The sequence below is a fragment of the Oncorhynchus tshawytscha genome, unplaced genomic scaffold, assembly GCF_018296145.1.
Source record: "Oncorhynchus tshawytscha isolate Ot180627B unplaced genomic scaffold, Otsh_v2.0 Un_contig_1655_pilon_pilon, whole genome shotgun sequence".
NCBI classification, from domain to species: Eukaryota; Metazoa; Chordata; class Actinopteri; order Salmoniformes; family Salmonidae; genus Oncorhynchus; species Oncorhynchus tshawytscha.
The window spans coordinates 81,527-95,174 of NW_024608975.1; the positions used below are offsets into that span (position 1 = coordinate 81,527).

Genomic DNA, 13,648 nt, shown 5'->3' on the forward strand with positions numbered 1-13,648 from the left:
CAGACCCCTCATCAGTTATATAACAGACCCTCTCATCAGTTATATAACAGACCCCTCATCAGTTATATAACAGACCCCTCATCAGTTATATAACAGACCCCTCATCAGTTATATAACAGACCCCTCATCAGTTATATAACAGACCCCTCATCAGTTATATAACAGACCCCTCATCAGTTATATAACAGACCCCTCATCAGTTATATAACAGACCCCTCATCAGTTATATAACAGACCCCTCATCAGTTATATAACAGACCCCTCATCAGTTATATAACAGACCCCTCATCAGTTATATAACAGACCCCTCATCAGTTATATAACAGACCCCTCATCAGTTATATAACAGACCCCTCATCAGTTATATAACAGACCCCTCATCAGTTATATAACAGACCCCTCATCAGATATATAACAGACCCCTCATCAGATATATAACAGACCCCCTCATCAGTTATATAACAGACCCCTCATCAGTTATAGAACAGACCCCTCATCAGTTATATAACCCCTCATCAGTTATATAACAGACCCCTCATCAGTTATATAACAGACCCCTCATCAGTTATATAACAGACCCCTCATCAGTTATATAACAGAGACCCTCATCAGTTATATAACAGACCCCTCATCAGTTATATAACAGACCCCTCATCAGTTATATAACAGACCCCTCATCAGTTATATAACAGACCCCTCATCAGTTATATAACAGACCCCTCATCAGTTATATAACAGACCCCTCATCAGTTATATAACAGACCCCTCATCAGAGACCCCTCATATATAACAGACCCCTCATCAGTTATATAACAGACCCCTCATCAGTTATATAACAGACCCCTCATCAGTTATATAACAGACCCCTCATCAGTTATATAACAGACCCCTCATCAGTATATATAACAGACCCCTCATCAGTTATATAACAGACCCCTCATCAGTTATATAACAGACCCCTCATCAGATATATAACAGACCCCTCATCAGTTATATAACAGACCCCTCATCAGTTATAGACAGACCCCTCATCAGTTATATAACAGACCCCTCATCAGTTATATAACAGACCCCTCATCAGTTATATAACAGACCCCTCATCAGTTATATAACAGACCCCTCATCAGTTATATAACAGACCCCTCATCATAACAGACCCCTCATATATAACAGACCCCTCATCAGTTATATAACAGACCCCTCATCAGTTATATAACAGACCCCTCATCAGTTATATAACAGACCCCTCATCAGTTATATAACAGACCCCTCATCAGATATATAACAGACCCCTCATCAGTTATATAACAGACCCCTCATCAGATATATAACAGACCCCTCATCAGTTATATAACAGACCCCTCATCAGTTATATAACAGACCCCTCATCAGTTATATAACAGACCCCTCATCAGTTATATAACAGACCCCTCATCAGTTATATAACAGACCCCTCATCAGTTATATAACAGACCCCTCATCAGTTATATAACAGACCCCTCATCAGTTATATAACAGACCCCTCATCAGTTATATAACAGACCCCTCATCAGTTATATAACAGACCCCTCATCAGTTATATAACAGACCCCTCATCAGATATATAACAGACCCCTCATCAGTTATATAACAGACCCCTCATCAGTTATATAACAGACCCCTCATCAGTTATATAACAGATCCCAGACCCCTCATCAGTTATATAACAGACCCCTCATCAGTTATATAACAGACCCCTCATCAGTTATATAACAGACAGTTATATAACCCCTCATCAGTTATATAGACCCCTCATCAGTTATATAACAGACCCCTCATCAGTTATATATAACAGACCCCTCATCAGACAGACCCCTCATCAGTTATATAACAGACCCCTCATCAGTTATATAACAGACCCCTCATCAGTTATATAACAGACCCCTCATCAGTTATATAACAGACCCCTCATCAGTTATATAACAGACCCCTCATCAGTTATATTACCCCTCATCAGTTATATAACAGACCCCTCATCAGTTATATAACAGACCCCTCATCAGTTATATAACAGACCCCTCATCAGATATATAACAGACCCCTCATCAGTTATATAACCCCTCATCAGTTATATAGACAGACCCCTCATCAGTTATATAACAGACCCCTCATCAGTTATATAACAACAGACCCTCATCAGTTATATAACAGACCCCTCATCAGTTATATAACAGACCCCTCATCAGTTATTTAACAGACCCCTCATCAGTTATATAACAGACCCCTCATCAGATATATAACAGACCCCTCATCAGTTATATAACAGACCCAGACCCCTCATCAGATATATAACAGTGAGAGTGAGTGTGTGTGTTCAGTGAGAGTGAGTGTGTGTGTTCAGTGAGAGTAACCCCTCTGCAGCGAGGGGTCCAGAGAGAGTGTGTGTGTGTGTGTGTGTGTACCTCAGCATGCTCCTTGGCTTTCTGCTGATAGAAGCTGATCTCCCTCTGCAGCGAGGGGTCCAGAGCCGCTCCGTACGTCCTGCAGCCGCGACGGTTCTTCTCCAGGAAGTACATCCTCCTCTCCAACTTCACCGAACCTGAAGGAAGGAGAGAGATACAGGGTTAGGGGTCAACTGGACCTGATAGAGAGAGATACAAGGTTCACTGGACCTGATAGAGAGAGATACAGGGTCAACTGGACCTGATAGAGAGAGATACAGGGTTAGGGGTCAACTGGACCTGATAGAGAGAGATACAGGGTTAGGGGTGAACTGGACCTGATAGAGAGAGATACAGGGTTAGGGGTCAACTGGACCTGATAGAGAGAGATACAGGGTTAGGGGTGAACTGGACCTGATAGAGAGAGATACAGGGTTAGGGGTTAACTGGACCTGATAGAGAGAGATACAGGGTTAGGGATCAACTGGACCTGATAGAGACAGATACAGGGTTAGGGGTCAACTGGACCTGATCAGAGAGAGATACAGGGTTAACAGGGGTCAACTGGACCTGATAAGAGAGAGATATCAGGGTTAACAGGGTCAACTGGACCTGATATAAGGCCCCCCAGATCATCAGTTATATAACAGTGTCAGTTAGGTGTCAACTAACAGTGTGTATGTGCAGGGTGATCACAGGGTTAGTAACAGGGTAGTGTGTAGTGTGCAGTGTGCAGGGTGTAGTGTGCAGGGTGTAGTGTGTAGGGTGTCAGTTATATAACAGACCCTCATCAGGTATATGCAGGGTCATAGTGTGCAGACCCCTCATCAGGTGTCAGTGTGCAGGTGTGTCAGGGTATAGTGTCATCAGTTGTGTAACAGATACTTGAAGTCTATATAGCAGGTTCAGTAGGGTGTAGTGTGTAGTGTGTAGGGTGTCAGTGTGTAGGGTGTAGTGTGTAGTGTGTAGTGTGTAGTGTGTAGGGTGTAGTGTGTAGTGGAACCCCCCTCATCAGTGTAGTGTGTAGTGGTGTAGTGTGTAGTGTGTAGTGGTGTAGGGTGTAGTGTGTAGGGTGTAACAGGGTGTAGTGTGTAGGGTGTACGGTGTCTCCAGGGTGTAGTGTGTCAGTTAGTGTTGTAGGGTGTAGTGTGCAGGGTGTAGTGTGTAGTGTGTAGTGTGCAGGGTGTAGTGTGTAGGGTGTAGTGTTGTAGGAGTGTAGTGTGTAGGGTGTAGTGAGTGTGTAGTGGTGTAGTGTGTAGGGTGTAGTGTTAGGGGGTCACCGTGTGTAGGAAGTAGGGGTCAGTAGTGTAGGGTTCACCAAGTAGGTTGATACAGGGTTAGTGTCAAGTGTGTAATTCACCGTGTTGATAGTCCATATAGCAGCGTTCTGTAGGGTACAGTGGTAGTGGTTAGTGTGTAGTGGTTAGGGTGTAGTGTGTAGGGTGTAGTGTGGGTGTAGTGTGCAGGGTGTAGTGTGCAGGGTGTAGTGTGTAGTGTGCAGGGTGTAGTGTGTAGTGTGTAATTCACCATGGTGATAGGTATAGCAGTTCTGCAGGGTGTAGTGGTGTAGTGTGTAGTAGGTGTAGGGTGTAGTGTAGTGGTTAGGGTGTAGTGTGTAGGGTGTAGGTTAGGGTGTAGTGTGCAGGGTCACTGTAGTGTGTAGGGTGTAGGGTTAGGGTGTAGTGTGTAGTGGTGTAGGGTGTAGTGGTTAGGGTGTAGTGTGTAGTGTGTAGTGTGTAGTAGGTGTAGGGTGTAGTAGAGTGTAGGGTGTAGTGGTGTAGTGTGTAGTTCACCATGTTGTGTAGTGTGTAGTGTGTGCAGTGTGTGTAGTGTGTAGGGTGTAGTGTGTAGGGTGTAGTGTGTAGTGTGCAGGGTGTAGTGTGCAGGGTGTAGTGTGTAGGGTAGTGTGTAGTGTGTAGGGTGTAGTGTGTAGGGTGTAGTGTGTAGGGTGTAGTGTTAGGGTGTAGGGTGTAGTGTGTAGGGTGTAGTGTGCAGGGTGTAGTGTGTAGGGTGTAGGGTGTAGTGTGTAGGGTGTAGTGTGTAGTGGTTAGTGTGTAGTAGGGTGTAATTCAGTGTGTGTAGTGTTTAGGGTGTAGTGGTTAGGGTGTAGTGGTTAGGGTGTAGTGTGTAGGGTGTAGTGGTGTAGGGTGTAGTGGTAGGGTGTAGTGTGTAGTGTGTAGTGTGTAGGGTGTAGGTGTGTAGGGTGTAGTGGTTAGGGTGTAGTGTGTAGGGTGTAGTGTGTAGTGTGTAATTCACCGTGTTGTAGTGTGAAGGGTGTAGCAGCGTTCTGCAGTCTGTCTAGTGTGTAGGGTTAGTGTGTCAGAGGTGTGCTTCAGTGGTGTAGGCCTGTAACACACAGGTTAGGTGAGGCCTGTGACAGTGTGAGGCCTGAGGTGTAGGGTGAGGCCTGAAACACAGGGAGTAGTGAGGGCTGAAACACACAGAGTGTGTAGTGTGAGTGAGGCCTGAAACACACAGTAGAGCACGCTGTAGTGAGGCCTGAAACACACAGAGTGCAGGGTGTAGAGTGAGGTGAAACACACAGTGTAGTGAGACGTGTAGAGGTGTACAGAGAGGTTAGTGAGGCCTGAAACACAGTGAGAGGTGTAGTGTGCAGGGTGTAGTGAGGCCTGAAACACAGGGTGTAGTGTGTAGTGTGTAATTCAGTGTTGAAACTTGAAGTCTAGATAGCAGCGTTCTGAGGGAAACACACAGAGAGGGTGTAGTGGTTAGTGAGGCCTGAAACACAGTGTGTAGAGTGTACGCTGAGTGAGGCCTGAAACACAGAGTGACGCCGAGTGAGGCCTGGGTGTAGTGACGTTAGGGTGTAGTGAGGCCTGAAACACAGAGTGTAGTGGTGAGGCCTGTAGTGTGTAGTGTGTAGTGTGAGGCCTGAAACACAGAGAGAGACGCTGAGTGAGGCCTACACAGAGTGCCGAGTGAGGCCTGAAACACACAGTGCTGAGTGAGGTGTGAGGCCTGAAACACAGTGTAGACGCCGAGTGCAGTGAGGCCTGAAACACAGAGAGACGCCGTGTGAGGCCTGAAACACACAGAGAGCACGGTGAGTGAGGCCTGAAACACACAGAGAGAGACGCAGAGTGAGGCCTGAAACACAGAGAGAGTAGGGTGAGGCCTGAAACACAGAGAGACACGCCGAGTGAGGCCTGAACACACAGAGAGACGCAGGGTGAGTGAGGCCTGAAACACACAGGAGAGACGCCGAGTGAGGCCTGAAACACACAGAGACACGCCGAGTGAGGCCTGAAACACAGAGAGACGCTGAGTGAGGCCTGAAACACACAGAGACACGCCGAGTGAGGCCTGAAACACACAGAGACACGCCGAGTGAGGCCTGAAACACACGGGAGAGAGACCGAGTGAGGCCTGAAACACACAGAGAGACCAGCCGAGTGAGGCCTGAAAAACACACAGAGACACGCAGAGTGAGGCCTGAAACACACAGAGACACGCCAGAGTGAGGCCTGAAACACACAGAGAGACACGCCGAGTGAGGCCTGAAACACACAGAGAGACACGCCGAGTGAGCCTGAGGCCTGAGACACGCCGAGTGAGGCCTGAAACACACAGAGAGAGACGCCGAGTGAGGCCTGAAACACACAGAGAGACACGCCGAGTGAGGCCTGAAACACACAGAGAGACACGCCGAGTGAGGCCTGAAACACACAGAGAGACACGCCGAGTGAGGCCTGAAACACACAGAGAGAGACGCCGAGTGAGGCCTGAAACACACAGAGAGACACGCCGAGTGAGGCCTGAAACACACAGAGAGACGCCGAGTGAGGCCTGAAACACACAGAGAGACACGCCGAGTGAGGCCTGAAACACACAGAGAGACACGCCGAGTGAGGCCTGAAACACACAGAGAGACGCCGAGTGAGGCCTGAAACACACAGAGAAACACGCCGAGTGAGGCCTGAAACACACAGAGAGAGAGAGACGCCGAGTGAGGCCTGAAACACAGAGAGACACGCCGAGTGAGGCCTGAAACACACAGAGAGAGACGCCGAGTGAGGCCTGAAACACACAGAGAGAGACGCCGAGTGAGGCCTGAAACACAGAGAGACGCCGAGTGAGGCCTGAAACACACAGAGAGAGACGCCGAGTGAGGCCTGAAACACACAGAGAGACGCCGAGTGAGGCCTGAAACACACAGAGAGACGCCGAGTGAGGCCTGAAAACACAGAGAGACGCCGAGTGAGGCCTGAAACACACAGAGAGACGCCGAGTGAGGCCTGAAACACACAGAGAGACGCCGAGTGAGGCCTGAAAACACAGAGAGAGACGCCGAGTGAGGCCTGAAACACACAGAGAGAGACGCCGAGTGAGGCCTGAAACACACAGAGAGAGACGCCGAGTGAGGCCTGAAACACAGAGAGACGCCGAGTGAGGCCTGAAACACAGAGAGACGCCGAGTGAGGCCTGAAACACACAGAGAGACACGCCGAGTGAGACCTGAAACACACAGAAAGAGATGCCGAGGGAGGCCTGAAACACACAGAGAGACACTGAGTGAGGCCTGAAACACACAGAGAGACACTGAGTGAGGCCTGAAACACACAGAGAGAGACCGAGTGAGGCCTGAAACACACGGAGAGAGACCGATTGAGGCCTGAAACACACAGAGAGACACGCCGAGCGAGGCCTGAAACACACGCCGAGCAAGGCCTGAAACACACAGAGAGAGACACGCCGAGTGAGGCCTGAAACACACAGAGAGACACGCCGAGTGAGGCCTGAAACACACAGAGAGACACGCCGAGTGAGAGACACGCCGAGTGAGGCCTGAAAACACACAGAGAGAGACGCCGAGTGAGGCCTGAAACACACAGAGAGAGACGCCGAGTGAGGCCTGAAACACACAGAGAGAGAGACGCCGAGTGAGGCCTGAAACACACAGAGAGAGAGAGACGCCGAGTGAGGCCTGAACACACAGAGAGAGAGACGCCGAGTGAGGCCTGAAACACACAGAGAGAGAGACGCCGAGTGAGGCCTGAAACACACAGAGAGAGAGAGACGCCGAGTGAGGCCTGAAACACACAGAGAGAGAGAGACGCCGAGTGAGGCCTGAAACACACAGAGAGACGCCGAGTGAGGCCTGAAAACACAGAGAGACGCCGAGTGAGGCCTGAAACACACAGAGAGAGACGCCGAGTGAGGCCTGAAACACACAGAGAGAGAGACGCCGAGTGAGGCCTGAGGCCGAGTGAGGCCTGAAACACAGAGAGAGACGCCGAGTGAGGCCTGAAACACAGAGAGAGACGCCGAGTGAGGCCTGAAACACACAGAGAGAGAGAGACGCCGAGTGAGGCCTGAAACACACAGAGACAGACGCCGAGCGAACCTTGCGTGTGATTGCGTAGTGCCCCTTCATGGCGTTGAGGCTCCATTTGATGTCCTGACAGGAAATCATCCTGAAGTCTCCCATCAAGAGGTCAGCTGCCTGCATCGCCGCCTCAGAACCCACCTGACCTAACGACCCGTAGTCAAACAGGTCCTCTGCAGACTACAGAGAGAGAGAGAGAGAGACAGGGCTAACACTAGGGACAGGGCGTTTCAACAGAGAGACAGGACTAACACTAGGGACAGGGCGTTTCAACAGAGAGACAGGACTAACACTAGGGACAGGGCGTTTCAACAGAGAGACAGGACTAACACTAGGGACAGGGCGTTTCAACAGAGAGACAGGACTAACAACACTAGGGACTAGGGATGGGGGCGTTTAGAGAGACAGGACTAACACTAGGGAGAGACAGGACTAACACTAGGGATGGGGGGGGGGCTAGGGATTTAGAGAGACAGGACTAACACTAGGGATGGGGGGCGTTTAGAGAGACAGGACTAACACTAGGGATGGGGGCGTTTAGAGAGACAGGACTAACACTAGGGATGGGGGCGTTTAGAGAGACAGGACTAACACTAGGGATGGGGGGCGTTTAGAGAGACAGGACTAACACTAGGGATGGGGGGGGGCGTTTAGGGAGAGAGACAGGACTAACACTAGGGATGGGGGGGGGCGTTTAGAGAGACAGGACTAACACTAGGGATGGGGATAGAGAGACAGGACTAACACTAGGGATGGGGGGCGTTTAGAGAGACAGGACTAACACTAGGGACACTAGGGATGGGGGCGTTTAGAGAGACAGGACTAACACTAGGGATGGGGGGGGAGACAGGACTAACACTAGGGATGGGGGCGTTTAGAGAGACAGGACTAACACTAGGGATGGGGGGGACAGGACTTTAGGGAGAGACAGGACTAACACTAGGGATGGGGGGCGTTTCAAATCATTTAACTAGTCCAATAGGGAACTGATTTTGTGTGAGAGATGGGAGCGCAGTGGAACAGCCCGGAAGGAGACCAAGAGATGCAGTAGCCAAACCAACACTCAATGCTATTCCTCATCCACATAACAGTGTCTTGACTGGAGAAGCCCAGAGAGGCTAAAAGTGGCCAATTGCTTTCTCTTTCTAATAAATGGGGAGCACCTTATTAAAAACTAAATTCAAAAGTTTAGCCTTCTATTGAATTGAGATATGAAATGTCATGGTATAATCACTATATGTAACAATGTCCCATTGGTATTTTAATTTCATTTATAAAATGCCTATTCATTGCTAAAATTGGCCTATAATTTGTTCTCAAAAATGAATACTCATAGCCTCCCGAAGTGGCCCAGAGGTCTAAGACACGGCATCGCAGCGCTAGCTGTGCCACTAGAGATTCTGGGTTCGAAGTCCAGGCTCTGTCGCAGCGAGCCGCGACCGGGAAGACACAATTGGCTCAGCGTCGTCCGGGTTAGGGGAGGGTTTGGCAAGAAGGGATGTTCTCTAGCGACTCCTGTGACATCGCCAGGTGTTCGGTGTTTGCTTCCGGGATAAAACGCGCATTCTGTCCTTGGCTGGCTAGTGTTTCGGAGGACGCACGGCTCTCGACCGTCGCCTCTCCCGAGTCCGTACGGGAGTTGCAGCGATGAGACAAGACTGTAACTACCAATTCAAAAATAGGAATACTCACACAAAGTAGTGTAATATTAATGTCTGTAGGGATACTGAATAACCCGAGGCCCATCCCTAGCTAACACACAGGGTTCACACACGTCCCTACCTGTGAGTTGTCGTTATATTGTAATATTAATGTCTGTTGGGATACTGAATAACCCGAGGCCCATCCCTAGCTAACACACAGGGTTCACACACGTCCCTACCTGTGAGTTGTCGTTGTATTGTAATATTAATGTCTGTTGGGATACTGAATAACCCGAGGCCCATCCCTAGCTAACACACAGGGTTCACACACGTCCCTACCTGCGAGTTGTCGTTGTTTTGTAATATTAATGTCTGTTGGGATACTGAATAACCCGAGGCCCATCCCTAGCTAACACACAGGGTTCACACACGTCCCTACCTGTGAGTTGTCGTTGTATTGTAATATTAATGTCTGTTGGGATACTGAATAACCCGAGGCCCATCCCTAGCTAACACACAGGGTTCACACACGTCCCTACCTGTGAGTTGTCGTTGTATTGTAATATTAATGTCTGTAGGGATACTGAATAACCCGAGGCCCATCCCTAGCTAACACACAGGGTTCACACACGTCCCTACCTGTGAGTTGTCGTTGTATTTTAATATTAATGTCTGTAGGGATACTGAATAACCCGAGGCCCATCCCTAGCTAACACACAGGGTTCACACACGTCCCTACCTGTGAGTTGTCGTTATATTGTAATATTAATGTCTGTTGGGATACTGAATCGAGGCCCATCCCTAGCTAACACACAGGGTTCACACACGTCCCTACCTGTGAGTTGTCGTTGTATTGTAATATTCACGTGCTCTGAATAACCCGAGGCCCATCCCTAGCTAACACACAGGGTTCACAGTCCCTACCTGTGAGTTGGTTCTCCAGCAACATGTTACAGATACTGGACACAGACACTACCTGTGAGTTGTCGTTATATTGTAATATTAATGTCTGTTGGGATTAATTACACATCCCTAGCGACACAGATATCAGAGAGTTACAGAATGCTGGTACAGATCTCTCACACACACACACACAGAAAGAGAAAACTAAATAGCAGGAGTAATTTAATGTCTTAGATCATAACCCAAGGCCCATTAGCTAACACACAGGGTTCAACGTCCCTACCACATTTCACAGGGTTCAGTCATGGAGATAGTCTGAGGGAAGGCTAGTTCTCCAGCAACAACAGATACTGGACACAGACACTCTTTCAGGTTACAGAATGTGGTACAGTCATGGAGATAGTTGTAGTTTTCTATTTTAGTCATTGAGCTCTTTCAGGTCAGTGGTAGTCATGGAGATAGTTGTAGTTCTAACAGCATTGAGATCTTTCAGGTCAGTGGTAGTCATGGAGATAGTTGTAGTTCTAACGCATTGAGATCTTTCAGGTCAGTGGTAGTCATGGAGATAGTTGTAGTTCTAACAGCATTGAGATCTTTCAGGTCAGTGGTAGTCATGGAGATAGTTGTAGTTCTAACAGAATGAGATTCTTTCAGGTCAGTGGTAGTCATGGAGATAGTTGTAGTTCTTACACATTGAGGTCTTTCAGGTCATTGGTCTGGATCAGTTCTGCTACATAGTTCTCCTGGACATCAGGAAACAGATCCACCTGGAGAGGAGAGGAATTATAGACATACTAGATATAACTACCCATTAGAAGTGAGGGTCGCTACCCATTAGAAGTGAGGGTCACTACCCATTAGAAGTGAGGGTCACTACCCATTAGAAGTGAGGGTCGCTACCCATTAGAAGTGAGGGTCGCTACCCATTAGAAGTGAGGGTCGCTACCCATTAGAAGTGAGGGTCGCTACCCATTAGAAGTGAGGGTCGCTACCCATTAGAAGTGAGGGTCGCTACCCATTAGAAGTGAGGGTCGCTACCCATTAGAAGTGAGGGTCGCTACCCATTAGAAGTGAGGGTCGCTACCCATTAGAAGTGAGGGCCACTACCCATTAGAAGTGAGGGTAGCTACCCATTAGAAGTGAGGGTCGCTACCCATTAGAAGTGAGGGTCACTACCCATTAGAAGTGAGGGTCACTACCCATTAGAAGTGAGGGTCACTACCCATTAGAAGTGAGGGTCACTACCCATTAGAAGTGAGGGTCACTACCCATTAGAAGTGAGGGCCACTACCCATGAGAAGTGAGGGTCACTACCCATGAGAAGTGAGGGCCACTACCCATGAGAAGTGAGGGCCGCTACCCATTAGAAGTGAGGGTCGCTACCCATTAGAAGCTACCCATTAGAAGTGAGGGTCACTACCCATTAGAAGTGAGGGTCACTACCCATTAGAAGTGAGGGACCCATTAGAAGTGAGGGTCACTACCCATTAGAAGTGAGGGTCACTACCCATTAGAAGTGAGGGTCACTACCCATTAGAATTGAGGGTCACTACCCATTAGAAGTGAGGGCCACTACCCATTAGAAGTGAGGGCCACTACCCATTAGAAGTGAGGGTCACTACCCATTAGAAGTGAGGGTCACTACCCACTACCAATTAGAAGTGAGGGTCGCTACCCATTAGAAGTGAGGGTCACTACCCATTAGAAGTGAGGGTCGCTACCCATTAGAAGTGAGGGTCGCTACCCATTAGAAGTGAGGGTCGCTACCCATTAGAAGTGAGGGTCACTACCCATTAGAAGTGAGGGCCGCTACCCATTAGAAGTGAGGGCCGCTACCCATTAGAAGTGAGGGCCGCTACCCATTAGAAGTGAGGGCCGCTACCCATTAGAAGTGAGGGTCGCTACCCATTAGAAGTGAGGGTCGCTACCCATTAGAAGTGAGGGTCGCTACCCATTAGAAGTGAGGGCCGCTACCCATTAGAAGTGAGGGCCGCTACCCATTAGAAGTGAGGGCCGCTACCCATTAGAAGTGAGGGCCGCTACCCATTAGAAGTGAGGGCCACTACCCATTAGAAGTGAGGGCCACTACCCATTAGAAGTGAGAGTCACGTGAGGGTAACTACCCATTAGAAGTGCGGGTCACTACCCATTAGAAGTGAGGGTTACTACCCATTAGAAGTGAGGGTCGCTACCCATTAGAAGTGAGGGTCACTGCCCATTAGAAGTGAGGGTCACTACCCATTAGAAGTGAGAGTCACGTGAGGGTAACTACCCATTAGAAGTGAGGGTCACTACCCATTAGAAGTGAGGGTAACTACCCATTAGAAGTTAGGGTAACTACCCATTAGAAGTGAGGGTAGCTACCCATTAGAAGTGAGGGTCGCTACCCATTAGAAGTGAGGGTAGCTACCCATTAGAAGTGAGGGTAGCTACCCATTAGAAGTGAGGGTAGCTACCCATTAGAAGTGAGGGTCGCTACCCATTAGAAGTGAGGGTCACTACCCATTAGAAGTGAGGGTAACTACCCATTAGAAGTGAGGGTCACTACCCATTAGAAGTGAGGGTCACTACCCATTAGAAGTGAGGGTCACTATCCATTAGAAGTGAGGGTCACTACCAGTCGTGTCTGTACGACTCACCACTCCTCTGACCAGTGCTCTAACGTGGGGCTGGAGCTGAGGTGTCTCTGGTCCCTGGACTTCCTGTTGGTCTGAGGGACCTGCCCTCTCCTCCACTGTCCTGGGGACGACTGGGACGACAGGGGCTGGGACTATGGGGTTAGGGTTCAGGGGAACAGCGAGAGCTGGGATGGGGAGGGGAGGTTGAGTGGCCGGCCGGTTGACCACAACTAACACCTGTGGCTCCAGGGACAGAGGGCGGTCGTTTGTCAGCAGCGGGACTCCGGACTGGGGGTTAAGGCCCCCAAGAGTCTGGCTGCCCAGGGTGATGCGATGGCCGGTCTCTGGGGGGCCCAGACGCTCGGGGGCAGCAGCTATCAGCACGGCAGGGGCAGGGACGCCACAGGGGCCCGCAGGACACCGTTGGGGAGCAGGCACGGGCTGGTGAGCGACCTGGGGAACAGGTTGGGGATGAAGGGATCTGGGTTGTTGGATCTGGAAGGCATGGGTTAGGAGGAGAGCCTGGGGAGGCAGGGGGGGGCGAGGCTGGTTGAGGGGTCCAGGGTGGAGCTGCTGTAGGGGGATCGGGGCCGGGCATGGGGCTGAGGAGGTGCAGGGGCTGGACCTGAGGGAGCAAAACTAACTTGACCTCCTGCAGGACAGGCCTGGTGAAGGGTTGAGGTCTGGTCTGGGTTGAGGTGGATGGGGCGGAGGTGT

The 13,648-nt window shown here is 49.6% G+C and overlaps 2 protein-coding genes across 2 annotated transcripts in view; both read right to left on the reverse strand.

The window, feature by feature from the left end:
- The window catches only part of LOC121844066 (E3 ubiquitin-protein ligase RNF216-like), a 39,338-nt gene extending 36,740 nt beyond the window's left edge, over nt 1-2,598 (reverse strand). The window contains exon 1 of the mRNA XM_042313939.1: nt 2,442-2,598. Within this exon, the coding sequence (XP_042169873.1) occupies nt 2,442-2,555 (114 nt within the window). The 5' untranslated portion in view covers nt 2,556-2,598. The remainder of the gene's footprint in view (nt 1-2,441) is intronic.
- Nucleotides 2,599-10,272: 7,674 nt separating this feature from the next.
- Nucleotides 10,273-13,570, reverse strand: LOC121844068 (SH3 domain-containing protein C23A1.17-like; the record flags this gene model as incomplete). The annotated part of the gene is made up of 3 exons (XM_042313940.1): nt 10,273-10,369; nt 11,004-11,080; nt 12,953-13,570. Coding segments are annotated over 3 exons (792 nt in total), but the record flags the coding sequence as incomplete, so codon positions are not given.
- Between the last annotated feature and the right edge of the window lie 78 nt (nt 13,571-13,648).